At 46.6% G+C, this 16,924-nt stretch overlaps 1 protein-coding gene across 1 annotated transcript in view; it reads left to right on the top strand.

The window, feature by feature from the left end:
• The window catches only part of LOC126236069 (sodium-coupled monocarboxylate transporter 1-like), a 114,432-nt gene that overhangs the window by 22,335 nt on the left and 75,173 nt on the right, over positions 1-16,924 (top strand). The window contains exon 2 of the mRNA XM_049945123.1: positions 8,705-8,878. Coding sequence (XP_049801080.1) covers positions 8,819-8,878 — 60 coding nt within the window. The 5' untranslated portion in view covers positions 8,705-8,818. The remainder of the gene's footprint in view (positions 1-8,704; positions 8,879-16,924) is intronic.

Raw genomic sequence — 16,924 nt, 5'->3', positions numbered from 1 at the left:
TGACGTGTTATATACACCTGTGAGATGCTATATATAGCTATATCCGTTTACGCCCGGATGGAGTGTGGTGATGCGTAAGTACCGCAGCAGAGTCATGCGTCCCTGCAACCACCTCCCCCCCCCCCCCCGCTCCCAACCTCTTTTCCTTTCCCCTTCCTATTTCCTATTGCGAACGCAAATTCCCCGCACGAAACAATATTGCTCTTTGCTCTTACGTCTCCGAGTCCCTTTAATGTTTGTTACCGTGCTGGACATTTAGTCAGATGATGTGTTTGGAGCAGGAAGTAGTGTGTTTGTTGGCAAGTCTCGTAACGAACGCTCTCAGAACGTACAGTGTAACCCTCACAAGTTTGTTCCCACGATCTCCGTTATGTGCAGAAGTCCGCTGCCAGAACCGACGCGCTCTAGCGATATGCGATACGCCAGACAAATTACACGACGTGTTGCACAGTTGCGAAAACGCATCCTTGCAGACATGAATGAATTCTCGACACCGCGAGGCTCTGCCCTTAAGGGTACCCGGCCTCGACTTGACCTGCAACGCAGGATTAAGGCAGCCACCGCTCCTCGCCAGTGATATCCACCCTGCAGCTACCTAATCGATCTTGGAAAGACTCCAGCGTCTGATCACCGAGACGAAAAACGTACACCGCCAGCGCTCAGCACAGCGCGTGCAATTACATCCCTGCAGAAATCTCGGCAACGACAAAAGAAGCTAACAGTTCAAAACTCCGTAGGTCAACAATTTCACTGAAATAAACCTCCCTTAATACGAAAACCAGTGTAGTTTATTTACTTTATCAGTTAAACCTCAGACGGTCTATCTCTTCCGTCAATACCCAGAGACGAGACAGGAGGAAACAAAGCAAGTAAAATGTTTGTTATTCCAAAAGTAATCGCCATAACGCCGGGGTACAATCATAGTTCACTAGGCAACTGCAGAAATTTTACTATGACTATGCCTCACAGCGGAACAATTGTACAAACAGTTAAAACGATTTCTTTTGAAATAGTAAACAGTTCGCTTGCTTTCTCCCAACTGTCTCTTTTTCATTTGACTGCCCCTTATAGATTAAGCTGGTCAATGAGTTTCCGGATAGAGTTACTTGCCGACATTTTTAGCACATTTTCGTTCAATATAAGATACCTTCCCTACTCCAAAACTTTCTTTCTTCATAACCATTGTTAAATTATTTCTTCTTGGACTGGTGTATTCATACTTTCATAAATTAGATACTGCAGATAGCAAGGTTTCACATGCCAAGTAAAAACTGCAGGAGGAACGACTGACTCTGCGAATGAAATTTCGAGTAGCTGGAAAGCAGTAATGTTAACTGAAGCGATAACATTTTGAAACTCTGAAGAAAATGGTTCAAATGGCTCTAAGCACTATGAGACTTAACATCTGAAGTCATCAGTCCCCGAGACTTAGAACTACTTAAACCTAACCTAACCTAAGGACATCACACACATCCATGCCCGGGGCATGGTTCGAACCTGCGACCGTAGCAGCAGCGCGGTTCCGGACTGAAGCGCCCAGAACCGCTCGGCCACAGCGACAGGCTCTAAAGAAAAGGCCGGCACGTGGGAAAAGCAACTGGACGATCCGTACAACGGAGCAAGAGGGCTGTGAATCGTAATTAGGGACGGGGGGGGGGGGGGGGAGGCAGATGTCCATCAAGGAGGAGTAGGTCTCCCAGTAATACGCCCGCTGGTTAATAGTGTACCCAATGATTTGACGCTACCCACTCAAGTACGGTTAGCCCGAGTCGACGAAATGCTTTCGGAATATGTAAAAGTACTAGGGCGTATAGTAATTATGAGTTACTTCCAGCTGCTAAACAAAATCTGTTGTACACAGAAGACCTACCATCAGATTGCCCACTAACTATTGTCAACACAGGTGTGCCTCCATAACTGGACGGTCAACGTGTCTGATTGCCACGCCGAGGACCCGGGTTCCGTTCCCGGTACTTCCAAGCTGGAAGGACTGAACGCGGTCCACTCAGCGCCGAGAGAGCAGAAATAGCAGCTCCTGCGTCTGCGGAACTTATGACGGCCGGGAGAGATCTGTGTTAACGCCGTGCACCTCCACACCGCATGCGAATGACGCCACGTAGCAGAGGAGTGCTACCGAAACACCACTCTGATATCTCAAGCTTGTAAACTGCCGGCAGTATTTATATTCGGACGTAATAGCAGGACACAAGAGCAGTTCTGACCATGAGCACAGGACTATGAGGCGGAGTACCGAAGAGGTACGCAACCTGCATACCATTTGTGGAACTTGTGAAAACTACAGCCTGAGTGATATGGACTAAATTGTTTGAAATCAGTTGGAGATATGCGGTGCAGTACAAAGAAAGGCGAGAGATTTTAAAGTCCCAGACGAGAGGAATAGAGTCGAAAAATAATCAAGAGGTGCTAACTAGTCCCTGTTGTGAAAGATGGGTCCGTGTTACCAACACAAGTCACAGAAGACGCTGAAATATTTGCGAAAGCTGTGCGATGCTTTAGTGTTCGGCTGATGTTAGTTAGTTAGTTAGTTTCATGTACTATGGATCATTTGCACGATAAATAGTTAATAACGTGGAACGAGACATTTCACATTCACATCGCAAATTAATCTGTAAATGTGGGTACATGCTGAAGATTCATAAGTATTTTATTATTATTAAATATGCAGATGGGAGTTAGTAATTCCTACCCACTGCCTTTTACACATCGTAATAACAGATATTGTAGATTGAAAAAAGAGCTGTCAAGGAGAAACTTTTTCAGTTTCTTTTCAGATTTTACGTTCCTGACTGTCAGACGTTTTATGAACTATCAAATGTTTTACTTGCGGCATTGTGCACCCCTTTTTGTGCTGAAGACAACCTTAATGTAAAGCATGTCGTTTTCTCTTCTGGTACTATAATTACGTAAATCACTGTTCCTTTTGAACTGTAGTGGATTATTTACAACGAACTTCATGTGGGAATAAGTACACTGTGAAGCAGCAGTCAGAATACCCAACTCCTTAAACAGGTCTACAAGACGACCGTGAGTGAGCACCGTGTGTTATTCTTACAACACGTCTCTGGGCACTTTCTTTTTAAAAAATGGGTACACCAAAACGTTATTCCATATGACATTATTGAATGATAAATTCACGATTACAGACGTGATTAGCCAGCTCAGAGGTATAAGAATTAAGAAAAGCCAGGATTCGACATTTTCTGCCAGTCGACACAGTGCAAAACGCGATCGTTCGCTCCTCGTATATTCAGAGCCACATTTGAGCGTAACCAGGTGCGTACGACTTCTGTAAAGTTGTGACAAACCTTCGTTTCCGTAGCACATTAACATCTGATAAAGAAAATACGTTCTCGTTTAATTTGTGCTGTAGAATGAAGAAGATAGATAAACGTGTATGTTACGTTTTCAAAATATCGCGGATGCTTTTCGTTATCTGTTACAAACTGTTTTCCAGTGTGAGACAGACCAAAGCGGCATGGGGCAGTGGTTAGCATGCTGGACTCGCATTCTGGAGGACGATGGTTTAAAACCCCGTTCGGCCATCTAGATTTAGGATTTCCGTCATATCCTACATCCCTCCAGGCAAATGCCGGGATTGTTCCTTCGAAAGGGCACGGCCGATTTCCTTCTCCACCGTTTCGTAATCTTAGCTTGTGCTCCGCCTGTAATGTCCGCGCTGACGACGGAACGTTAAATTAATCTCCCTTCCTTCCTTTAAAATTGTAGCACTACCGAAGTCGACATCTACAAAATATGGTTTGGTACAAAAGTGGAAAAGTTTGATGCAGCGAAATCCAAGCTGAGTTTAGGTCGCACCTCCTCGACTTTTTAGCAGAAAGGTATGCAGTATTGTGCTGCATTTCAATAAGCTAACCTTAGCAGTTCTCCTCGTACCTCCACGTCTAAACTGAAGAATTTCCTCATGGCTCACTCCTTCAATTCTGCCAGAGACTTCCTGGACAAAAAGTAAGCTAATTCCTGCCTCATATTTTTGATTATGCTAGTATACACGCAGCATCACGTCGTCTGTATTGGATTCGTGTTCACTTTATTTTATCTAATATTAACTTTTCTAGTGTTAGTTTCATGTACTGATTTGTTGCATGACCATGGGCATTTTCTACTCAGTTCTTTCCTACAGAACTATACATGTAAAATAAAATAAAATAGCACAGGAGGGGTAACCGGGGTTAACAACCCCATCGACGGACGGATTACTGTCGCCATTGTTACATGCCCTTACACACCGAGACACTGAGGACAGGTTGGGAGTTTAATGACGAATTCTGAGTCAGACTCTGGTCATCAGGGACTTTATGCCCCCAGCTCTCCTTCCCTTGCCGGGCAAATACTAGCGATGAAAAATTTCTTGCCCTGCCAAGATTCAAACTGGCCGCCACCGACTCGAATGCCACGGCACAAGGATGCGTTACAGACCTAGGCTGCAGCTTGAGGTGAGATTAGACTAGCAGCACTGGCATGTAACCACTCACTCTTCTCATAATTCACACGAAAGTGGAAAATTAGGTAATACACAATTACTGGGACCAGAACAAGTATCATGTGCCATGCCCTTGAGAGTAACTAGTGCAGTAATACCCGGCAGTAACTAGCAGAATAATTGTAGATATATGAGAGGTACAAGCCATACGTCCAGTACGGAAACAATATAAAGATAACACCAAGCCAGCCGAGCGGTTCTAGGCGTTAAGTCTGGAACCGCGTGACCGCTACGGTCGCAGGTTCGAATCCTGCCTCGCGCATAGATGTGTTTGATGTCCTTAGGTTAGTTAGGTTTAAGTAGTTCTAAGTTCTAGGGGACTGATGACCTCAGATGTTAAGTCCTATAGTGCTCAGAGCCATTTGAACCATTTGATAACACCAAAATAAGGAAAATATAACAAATAAATAACTTTTCACTTAGCCCCTGTTCTAGGTCCAGTTCCATCCCTGGGCTGTTGGTACCTAACTGTACAAGCATAGGTCTCCGCAAGGTGCAGCAAGAGGGCACTCGTGGCCCCTGCCGCCCCCTTGGAATATGGACTCCAGAGTTTTTATTCATTACTGAATCTACTACCTACATTGCTGAGGACTCTCCGCCAGCAGCCGAGGATCCACGGAAATTTCCGGTTCTCAAGCAACAGCGAAAAGCTGGTGTGTTTGTTGTTGACAGTGTGTGGACAAGGTGAGGACGTCCGGCAACGCGGAAGCTTCAGCCAGACATCTTGTTTACAGTGTGGGTCACAGCAGAGTTGCGCAGGATGGCGCAGGCAGGGCAGGTACGAAAGAAAGATCTGACTACAGTGTGCCAAGGCAAAACCTCTGAAGAAATTGAGGTTAAACTCAATAAAGACCTTGATACTCTGTAGAAATATTACACTGCATGGACACTCCATCCTAATCCAATTACAACACTCATAGCTGCCTGCAAGGGGGCAGTATATAAGGCAGATATCTGACAATAATGCTGGACCGAATGCTGTCGCAGAGATCTCGCCTTGAATGGGCGAAGTGGAATCTGGAGAGCCGTAATTCTATTTTGTCCAAACTGGTAAGTACTTCATGATGCTGTGACACAGACGCGTTGGGGACTTCGGCTGTGGTATTGCTGGAAGTGTGACAGAATATTGTTCATCAGTTTGGTATAACAGGCCCCTGTAGCTATTAGAGATGTCTCACTAAGGGAGTTAATGAGAATAATGTGGCCTACACACTGCACATGGCTTCCTGGCTAAGGACACGTCGAACCTACTGAAGTTTTGAGAGCCACCGCGCGGGATTAGCCGAGCGGTCTCAGGCGCTGCAGTCATAGACTGTGCGGCTGATCCGAGGTTCGAGTCCTCCCTCGAGCATGGGTGTGTGTGTTTGTCCTTAGGATAATTTAGGTTAAGTAGTGTGTAAGCTTAGGGACTGATGACCTTAGCAGTTAAGTCCCATAAGATTTCACACACATTTGAACATTTTTTGAGAGCCTTACAAGCAGCTAAAGTATACACTCATCAGTCAGAACATTATGGCCACCGACCTACCATCGATATAAACCCGTCCAGGCGATAGCAGCGTCACGTGACGAGAAATGATTGCTAGTCAGACACAGGCACGGTGCAATTAATATTAGTGAGCGTGCTGTTCGTGTGTAGAATGGGGAAGGTCAGCGATGTATCTGAGTTTGCCCGAGATCAGATTGTGATAACCCGGAGGCTCAGCAAGAGCATTTAGGAAACTGCACCAGTTGTGGGGTGTTCGAGGACTACTGTGGTGAGTATCTTCAACACGTGACGAAGCCAAGGTGACTCCACGCCAAGGCAATCTTGACGACGTAGCTTGGGCGGCCACCCGTCCTTACAGATTTCGGACGTCTAGGCTGAGCAGACTGATAAAATAGGACAGGCGGAACTAAAATCGGACTTTAATGCTGGACAGAGTACGAGTGCGTCTGAACATACAGTGAACCGAGCACTCCTAACGATGGGCATCCGCAGCAGGCGACACATACAAGTGCCGATGTTAACACCACGACATCGGCAACTACAACTGAAATGGGGACGCGACCATCGGCACTGCACGTTGGCGCGGTGGCACAGCGTTGCATGGTCTGCTGAATCCCGATAACTTCTTCATCGTGCAGATGGGAGGGCGCGAATCCATCCTTCTCCAGGGGAACAGCTCCTTGACACTTTACTGCGGCACGGAGACAAGCTGGCGGCGGCTCCAATATGCTCTGGGGAATATTCACGTGCGTATCCCATGGATCCAGTGGAGCTCGTGCACGGCACCATGACGGTCAAGGATTATCGTGCACTGGTTGCAGGCCACGTACACCCCTTCATGACGATCGTGTTTCCCGACGGCAGTGGCATTTTTCAAACAAATAATGCGCCAAGTCACAATGCCAGGAGCGTGGTGGAGTGGTTCGAGGAACACAGTGGCGAGTTCCAATTGATGTGCTGGCCCCACATCTCGCCAAATCTGAACCCAATCGAACACATCTGGGATGTGATTGAACGTGGCGTCAGAGCTCATCGCAGCGCAATTTACTGGAATTAGGTGACTTTTGACTGCATATGTGGTGCAAACTCCTTCCCGTGACCTACCACGGCTTCATTGGTTGAATGTCACGACTCATCGCCACTGTTATCCGTGTCAAAGGTCGACACACCGGCTATTAGGTAAGTGGTCAGTGTACACGAACAGCTCTCATCCTCACATGCACCAGGATCTCTCAGGCACCAACCGCCTCAAATCCAGCTCCGATCTGTGGTGGACATGCAAGCAATAGAGAACTTGATATCTCCTGTTCCCTTCGCAGAAACACTACTTGTGTGAGATTATTCTTCTAAATGCACATTTGTCGCGTCCCCATTGTTCCTCTTCATGCTACTGAATCATGCCTCTGTGGCCATGCGATGAAAAGTGACAAAATGGTTCAAATGGCTCTGAGCACTATGGGACTCAACTGCTGAGGTCATTAGTCCCCTAGAACGTAGAACTAGTTAAACCTAACTAACCTAAGGACATCACAAACATCCATGCCCGAGGCAGGATTCGAACCTGCGACCGTAGCGGTCTTGCGGTTCCAGACTGCAGCGCCTTTAACCGCACGGCCACTTCGGCCGGCGAAAAGTGACACAAACGCTTTAGGCAAACAGAAATAGTGGCCAAGCACGCCGATATGGACACCTTTCAAACTTTGACACAAGCGTGAGATGAACCGTGATCTGAGACATAGCCAAACATTGGACTAATATGCTGGTCGGTCCAACTTGTAAGACGGAAGGCTTGAACCTGACTGTAAAACTATGGGTGGCATTGAATGGAGGATCCCCATTTTATTCAGCTTTTTAAATTTTTATTTTGTACTTTGTGAACTATATGGAGGGTTTTGTGATACTACGCGACTAGATAAATAACAATGCAAAATATAGCCATACTGGCGGCCAGTGTACTGGGCAGGAGAAAATAACAGCAACCTTCAGCCATTGTATGAAAGCACGATACAGGTGCAACAAAAAAGAGTTATCCACCTAAAACACAGTTGCCTGACCCTAATAGCGTACACAGTACGAGAAAAAAAACACCGTAAAAATGCAACTAAAGTGCACAGAAGTCGTCGTCATAGTATACAGTGTGTGTTAAAGTAATAGCAACATCGAAATAATGGACTATAGGAAAACATATAGGACACATCACAGTAACATGGTAATTCGAGGTGATACACGTTCCTCTGCACATTCCGTTGCCCTGCACTATGTGACAGTGTTTCCAGCCTTTCGAAATGCACACGACGTGATTTTTCGAGATAAATTTTGTCTGGAATCTGGATGAGGTAACGCATAACCCTAAAAGGCCTCTCTTTTCCGAGAGTTTTTCTGTAGTGTTAAGATTTCAGTGATTTCAGTGATAGATAAATAGCAGCTACCAAATGGAGGTGAAAAAGCAGCTTCTTTGTTCCAAGGTACTGATTTTCAGATTTTATTTTTTTTTTTGTTTGTTCGCCTCATGTCACGTGCGTACGTGTGTGTGTGTGTGTGTGTGTGTGTGTGTGTGTGTGTGTGTGTGTGTGTTTGTCGCTGTGTACGCCTGCGAGGGCCAGAGCAGGCAGCGGCGCGGAGCGCAGCAGTGGTGTCGGTTGCCTACCGCGGAGGCGCTGAGCAGTGGTGCTTACGTGTGTGGCGTGTTGCAGGAAGCCGGAGAGCGTGGCCCCGCAGCTGAGCGCGCCGTCGCCCGCGCTCTTCACCTCGTGGCGCATCTCCTCATCTGACCGACAGCGGCGGAGAGACTGCCAGGGCCGCTAGGCATGCTGGGAGCCGAGCAGTCCACCATGTCCAGCTCTGAGGCGGGAGCTTCCGCCATGCACGTAATGTCGCACGCACTTCACTGCCCTGCATCTATTCCATAAGTACACTTGCCTGCGACGTGATTTCCGTGATACTGTTCCTGTCTTCAACAATCTACTCTAAAAATGTTTTGCGTGTGTGGGCTTAGACAGGTGGGAAACAAGTCTTAAAAAATAGCTTAACTCTGAGGTGAAAAGAAAACAATAACCAGAATAAAAGCAGTCTACAATGAGATTTTCACTCTGCAGCGGAGTGTGCGCTAATGTGAAACTTACTGGCAGATTAAAACTATGTGCCTAGCCGAGACTCGAACTCGGGACCTTTGCCTTTCTGGGGCAAGTGCTCTAACTACTTTTTTTGTTTTTTATTGTTTTTGGTTCATTTATTGTTTAAAAAAAAGTTGTAAATAAGAAAAGATGGCGAGCCGCTAATGGCTGCTCGTACCTTTTTTTACGCCTTAACCACTTTTTTCTTTTTTTTCATTTTCCCTTCCTTTATTTTATTTTTCTTTTTTTTCTCTATTGTATTATTTTTCCTCTCTTATTTTAAAGCCCCTTAGGAAAACGGAACTAAAAAAAAATTAAGTGCCACCGCCACTTTTCATCCTATAACAAAAAAAATCTGGTCCACTTCAGGCGCTGGCTCCTGACTAATCCTACCCCAGAGAGCTGCCTATATAACAGGGGAAATATGGGAAATCAAGGTGATGGCTATCCTTACAAACAAGGCAAAATCTTCCTGTTTCTGAATTTTATTTTTATTTTTATTTTTTTATTTTTTATTTTTATTTTTTTGTTTATTTTTGTTGAGTGATTAATCAGAGGCCTTCTGCGCCCCGCTGGTAATATGTTGAGTCATGTCTTCTCGAAATTGATGTGTACCGTTCAATTGTTCAGAAATGTTCATTGGTTCAAACAGGAAACCTTCTTCTCTCTTGGCTTAACACATTCCAGCTGCGAGGCGGGTCGTGAAAAGCACTCCCAAGGAAGTTCGAGAAAAATTGTCTGTATTTTGGGTGACGGACAACGACATAATGACGCTCACTGAGGAATGTCCAAAAATCTAGTACAGAGTCTACAGTTTGTCCAAATAGGTAGTGAATGGCATGTCCGCGAATCCAATTCACAGCATTGGTCTTTGTCCGAGGAAAAGAGTCACGTTCCGGAAATAATAATGAAAGGGGAGTAATCCGATCCGGAATGTCCCGCGTTAGAAAAGCTACAATACGACGAATCAATTGCCAAACCTCCGCTGCTGGTCCGCAAACAAACCGATGTTCGTCATTGTCTGGCACTCCACACGTGGAACATAGAGGTGATTGGGCGAGATGGATACGATGAAGGCGAGATTGGTTGATTTGCTTACCATTGACAGTTAGGTATCAGACAGATTGAACATTCGTGTCAAGGTAACAGGCGAACACCGCGCGCCATACATGACGTCAGTCAACCTGGGGGAACTTTTGTTCAATCGGGTTAGGAGGACGACCTAATTGGAGGACACTGTATACTGTCTTTGTCTTGAGTAAAAGCTGTCTTGGTAAGGTGAGGCGTAGATAACTGAGTTCAAGAAAGAAGTATCCTATATAATGGAACTGGTACGGAACATCCGAGATCATCACTGGGGCTGACAGTGAGACCGGCGTATATGCCGACAGGAGGAGACCAGTGAGGCTCGTTGGGCAACGTGTCCATACCGTCATCTGGGAGCTGACAAACAGGGCGCGAGCTCCATCCGGCACGTGAAACAGACCTATCCCACCTCGTTCACGGGGAAGAGTAAGGGTTGCATAGTTAACTTTGAACAACAGCCCAGAGCTGACGAAAGATGCCATCGCTGCCAACATGCGACGTGCCACAGTAAGCGGGAAAGGTAGAACTTGTGCTACATGGGGAACTCGGGATGCGATATATATATTGACATATCGAGCTCGTTGGATAATATCTAGGGATCGAAGGCGATGGTCATAAGACCTGCTCTGATCATTAAAAGGAGGCGTCGGCAGTTGATGATGGCTGAACGCCGGAGATCAGATGAAAAATCGATTCCCAAACAGCGAATGGTATCAACGGTGGTGAGAGGTGTAACGCACTCCACGGGAAGTCCCGTGCCAATGTACATAACTTGTGACTTACGTACGTTTAAAGAGCTACCCGACGCCGCACCATAAGTCGCTACCCACGTCAAAACAGCTTGAACATCGTCGGCATTACCTAAACAGATGACTACATCCTCAGCATAGGCCGTGCAACAGAATCGGTAGCGATCTATGGACAACCCTACCAAACGTTGTCTTAGTCCACATAGCAAGGATTCCAAGGAAAAGGCGTACAAAATCGCTAAAAGTGGGCAATCTTGACGTACGGATCGACCTATTTTTATCGGAGGAGTGAGTCTGCCATTGTACATAATCCTGGATAAGGCACCCCGCAGAAGGCGCATCACTACCGTGATAACGCCGACTGGGAAACCCATATGGTGGAGAACGGCCGTAAGGAACGAATGGTCAACCCTATCAAAAGCTTGACTAAAGTCCAAAGACGCAAGTGTCCCAGAGAGGCGTTGTGCCTAGGTAACGGCGATCATATCCCTGTAGCGGCATAAAGCCGTCCGGATATTATTATCCCCTCCCAAAGATGCTTGGTCTGGCGACACAACATATCGGGCAACGTTTTTAAGTCGTGCCGCCAAAAGGCGAGTGAAGATTTTCATATCACTGTTAAGGAGGGTTATGGGCCGATAATCACTGATATTGTTGGCACCATGCGGTTTATGTACAGGAATAATAGTTCCTTCCTTGAAAGCGTCCGACACAGGTACTTCCGGAGACATCAGTTCCCGACAGATGGAGGTGAAGGTGGACTCCAACAAGTCACGGAAGGTGCGATAACATTCAAGGGGAAGACCGTCGGGTCCTGGGGAGCGATTGATGGTTCCTGCCCGGATCGCATCGCGGACTTCATCATCAGTCACCTCTGACATCAAGTCAATCGCCGCATCTCCTGGGATACCACCGAAGTTGAGCTGTCAGACTTCCTCGATCAACTCTGGGGAATGTGGAATTGCGGCGTAGAGCTGCTGGTAGTGGGCGTGAAGCACATTCCCTATTGCAGATTGGGTTACGTAGCGACGCCCTTCTTGGTCTGTTAGGACGTGAATCAATTTTCGGCGTCGATTTTGGCGTTCTTGGATGATATGGTACATCGACGGATGTTCATGAGGCATGCGATCAGCAGTACGAGATCGTACTATCGCTCCTTCCAAATGCTTTCGCATGAGATTGGCGATTTGGGGCTTAGCATGGTTCATCTTTGTATGGCGCTCAGGGGAAGCTGGCATCGTGGAGCATTCTCGTAGGATCCTGTAGTAAAAGTCCATAGTGCTCTTCCTCCAGGCGACAACATCTTTGCCATACCGGATCAAAGTTTTTCGAAGAGCAGGTTTTGCACACTGGATCCATCAGGATATGGTAGACGGATACGTGGGACGGCGTCTATTACATGTGATCCAATTGTCTTCTATTAGAAGTCGACAGTCAGGTGAATTAAGAAGTGCCGTGTTCAGTTTCCATAAACCACGTCCGTGACATACTGCCTGTCTTGTGAGAACAACATCAAATAAGTAAGCCTCACGATCTGAGAAAGCAACAGGCCAGATTTCAGCCTGTCGAGTGTGTTGAATTAGGGATCGCGAGATGTAGATGCGATCCAGTCGGCTAGAGGAGTGCTCAGTGTAGTACGTAAAGCCCAAAAGATCACCGTGAACATGTGTCCACGTGTCGACAAATTGTAGCCGCGTGACGACTTTTTCCAGAGCTGCGCGTGGTGAGTGACGCGGCAATTGATCCTGAGGTCGCTGGGTGCAGTTGACGTCTCCACCCATGACCCAGTCATCGTGTGGTCCCGTAAAAAGGGGTGTAACTTCATTCGCGAAGAAGGCATTGCGTTCACGACGGTAGCTGGAGCCCGACGGCGCATAAATGTTGACGACGCGTACACCAAAGAGAGTAAGGGCCATACCTCTGCCATTGGGGAGGTATAGGACATCTTCGGCAGGAAGACCTTCTCGTAAGATGATGGCAACACCACTACCGGTGTCCGAAGCGGGAGAAAGATGTGTCGTGAAGCAATGTGGCGGTGAAAAATCGGCCACATGCACTTCCTGAAAAAGCGCAATATCTATGTCCGCATCATAAATCATATCACGGAGCAGCGCTAGTTTGTGGGGCGCACGAATGGTCGCGAGGTTAATCGTTGCGACGCTATAATGCTGGTGTTGGAGTCCCACAGGCACAGGTGGGGCTCCTTCTTCAAGAGCGAGAGGTCGTCGACCTTGCCGGTCCGCTGAAGAGGCTGTGGAGACTTTGCGGGCGCGGGCGCAACCGATGAGGGCGCTCCATCTTCAGCACCGTCCACCCCAGTCCCTTCGATCTCCACGTCGCCTGACCAGGAGACTGATACTGCGGTAGGGCATCGGCTGTGCACATCATCCACGAGGAGAGGAGACGTAGTTTTCGGCTCAGCGGATAGGCTCTCTTCAACCCCGACCTGTGGGGGCGACAGCGCCAGTAAGGAGGGGTGTTCTTTGCCAGTGGTCGCCTGTGGCGGGTCGTTCGCATCAGACTTTGGGTCATCAAAGAGCGGTTTGTCGTCATCTTCGGGTCTGCATCCCTGTTATCCATCCGTAGAATGGATTCATCAGGGGGTGTAGCTCCGATCGTGGCCATCAGAGTATTTGAACTTAAGTCCATTGGCATGTCGGCGAATAACATCTTCAGACACCTCGGTGTTTGTCATTTTAATATAAACGACACTACTCGTGATTAAAAATGGATTCCGAGAACGTGGTTAGGACCTAAACGAACTTCTTCACGTAGGAACGTTTCAACTTCATGTGCACGTGGTCGCGCATGTTCAGCTGGGAAGGAAACTTTAAGGGTCGCACGGCGGTAAGCGCTCGACATGTTGTTCACGGTGGACGGACACAAGCCTTAAAGCTACGACGCGGAAGTAAACAACGCCGGCAGCGGAGCACTGGCCGGCGCGCGGGGCCGTCCGCACGCTGCCACGGCTGAGAGCCGACTGAACAACTGAGCTACCCAAGTGCGACTCACGTCCCGCCCTCACAGCTTTACTTCTACCAGTATCTCGTCTCCTACCTTCCAAACTTTACAGAAGCTCTCCTGCGAACCTTGCAGAACTAACACTCCTGAAAGAAAGGATATTGCGGAGACATGGTTTAGCCACAGCCTGTGGGATGTTTCCAGAATGAGATTTTCACTCTGCAGCGGAGTGTGCGCTGATATGAAACTTCGTGGCAGATTAAAACTGTATGTGGGGCCGAGACTCGAACTCGGGACCTTTGCCTTTCGCGGCAAGGTTCCGAGTTCGAGTCTCGGACCGGCACACAGTTTTAATCTGCCAGGAAGTTTCATAAAAGCAGTCTGTCCGAAGGAGCACGCCCTTCATCATATGTGGAATCAAACTCTGCTACTGGTTAACATTCAGCACGGTGTTCCTCTGCTCCATGCGTTGCAACATGTTGGGTCCTCCTTGGCATACTGTGCAGAAACTGTTCAAGATGTTTCTGGTCAAATCAATCACATTCTCCTGAAATCAACCACTGTGTGCAGAAAGTTCCTGCTACGATGTACAGCAACTTTCAACAGGTCGCAGGCATACTCAGTCTTATTCGCATCAGCAGATGCCGTAGACCATACCATTTGGTTGACTGATGCCTCCTGGACGCATATATTCACGAAGTGGGCGTAGTAAATTTATCCTTATCATCTTGAAAGAAAAAATCTTAGCCACAACGTTCGGTATCGGCTGGACAATAGGCCTGAGGATGTTGTCCCACTATTCAACAGCTCTTAAATAACCCTCGACACATAATGGAGACTTAGAAGCGAAATTGTTCGTTTGGAGACTATTGCACGTTGTCTGGTCGACACACATCTCCTAGTTGCCTCCAAAAAGGGAGCACGCAGTTCTGTTCCATTCTGCTGGAGGTACCTATGAGCCACAATTCGTAGGTTGCAGTCGTCAGCTGGTGTTTTTGACAACAAGTCAGCCTTCCAATGCCATGTGTCTCACAACGGTGGTCAAATATACGAATGACGTCACTGTGGTGTCCACCCAATTACGAGGCAACATCACTTCTTGACCACGGTTCTTGCCATAAAGTAACAATACGCGCACGGTCTGACCTTTGAATGACATTTCAAGGTGTTTTGGCAGGCCGAACAGAACACAAACCGCAATGTCCCGTTCACGACTGAAAATAGTCTGCTACACAGAATTACATTGAGGATGTAGGTTTACATTCATTGTCATTACCCAGGTGGCTGCATGTAGCAGTTTCATGTAGTCAATTATGAGGCTGACGCGAAATATTTTTTAGTTCATTATATTTCCCAGATGAGAAACAAAGGTACTTGCAACAACATACATGGAAATCATAACAATACCTAAATTAGACTTACGAACAACTGCAATAGCTGTTTCGGTTGTATATTGAGAACTCAACTCCGTTTTGCGAAAACTATATCGCCTCTCTTCCAAATAACCCTATTTAAGTTCCCCGAGCGCCTCTGTTTCACTTTCAGATGGATCATAACGTCCTATTACGTTCCTAACAGCGTACCTCTCATTTCATTATATGTGTGATGTCATGCCTAATTCATAAGGTCTTCAGATACTTGAACAGTGATCTGTAATTGGTCACGTTAGTCTTCTTCATGCTATTTCCTTTACAGATCTATAACACTTTCCCAGAACCCTTCCAACAATCTTACATCTCACATTCACCTATCCTAAAACATACTTTCAATGGTCATCTCATTTCAGAGGGCTCCTTGGCATTATTCTTAAATACTTGCATGCTGTTACATGCTCAAACTATTCACAACTAACTTGTAATCAGATACTATTATGCCAGCATTCTTAGTAATGTAAACAGTATTTTAGTGTCTTGTACTTCTTTTTGCCTGAAAATGAGGCCCAAAGGATCAGAATGCGTCGCAATTAAATTAATATAATAAAACTAGCAGTCCATAAAAATGACTAGTTGTGGTATTACGGAGTGTGGTAAGTTTCACATGCCATCCCTAGCTAAGAACATTGTGTAACAGCAGTGGCGTAGTGTCAGATGATCGTACATGTTCCCAGTTTCCTATAGACACAGTTCTGCTGCGGAATGGGTAACAGAACAGGTAGATCGTAGTGTGGCCTGGCAACTGGAAACGTAATCCAGAGTTGAAGTAAGCGGGATAGTACGATTCGCGTAGGCAAAACGTTTAAACTGTACACAGATTCGCTGTGAAACTATGGCGATATATGGAACAAGTGAGCTGTCGTGACCAGCAGTAGTGAAATGGTGCCAACAATTTCACCAAGGCCGAGGGTGATGGTCGTCGGGAAGCCCAGATCTTGCACATACGCTTTCTATCTTTTTGGCAAGCTAAATGAACATCTTGAGAGAGAGAGAATGTTAATACAGCTGTTGTCGAATGCTCGTGAAGAAGAAGAGAATTTTTATAGTCGAGATATTAAACGATTATAGAACGCCCCGACCGCTGCTTCCGGAGACTTGGTGACTATGCTGAAACGTTGTGTCACTATCCGTGTCATTTTGAAGAGTACTGCAGCATTCAATAAAAGTAACTTGGCGTGCCATAGTAATGTATAACTCACTTTTTGTAGTGCCTAGCCGGCCGCGGTGGTCTCGCGGTTCTAGGCGCGCAGTCAGGAACCGTGCGACTGCTACGGTCGCAGGTTCGAATCCTGCCTCGGGCATGGATGTTTGTGATGTCCTTAGGTTAGTTAGGTTTAAGTAGTTCTAAGTTCTAGGGGACTAATGACCACAGCAGTTGAGTCCCATAGTGCTCAGAGCCATTTGTAGTGCCTTCTTACAAGTGGGGTGTTTCAAAGAAGTGTGACATATATCTTCAAGAGGTAATATTGGTCAAAATTACAAGAAAAATTCATATAGTGTTAAGCCCTGAGTAAGCTTCATTTGTTTGTACTATAAATTGATTCTAAAATTCAGTTGCGTAGTGTTTTTGT

The sequence above is a fragment of the Schistocerca nitens genome, chromosome 2 (assembly GCF_023898315.1).
Source record: "Schistocerca nitens isolate TAMUIC-IGC-003100 chromosome 2, iqSchNite1.1, whole genome shotgun sequence".
NCBI lineage: Eukaryota > Metazoa > Arthropoda > Insecta > Orthoptera > Acrididae > Schistocerca > Schistocerca nitens.
This window is presented reverse-complemented; position numbering and strand designations above follow the sequence as displayed.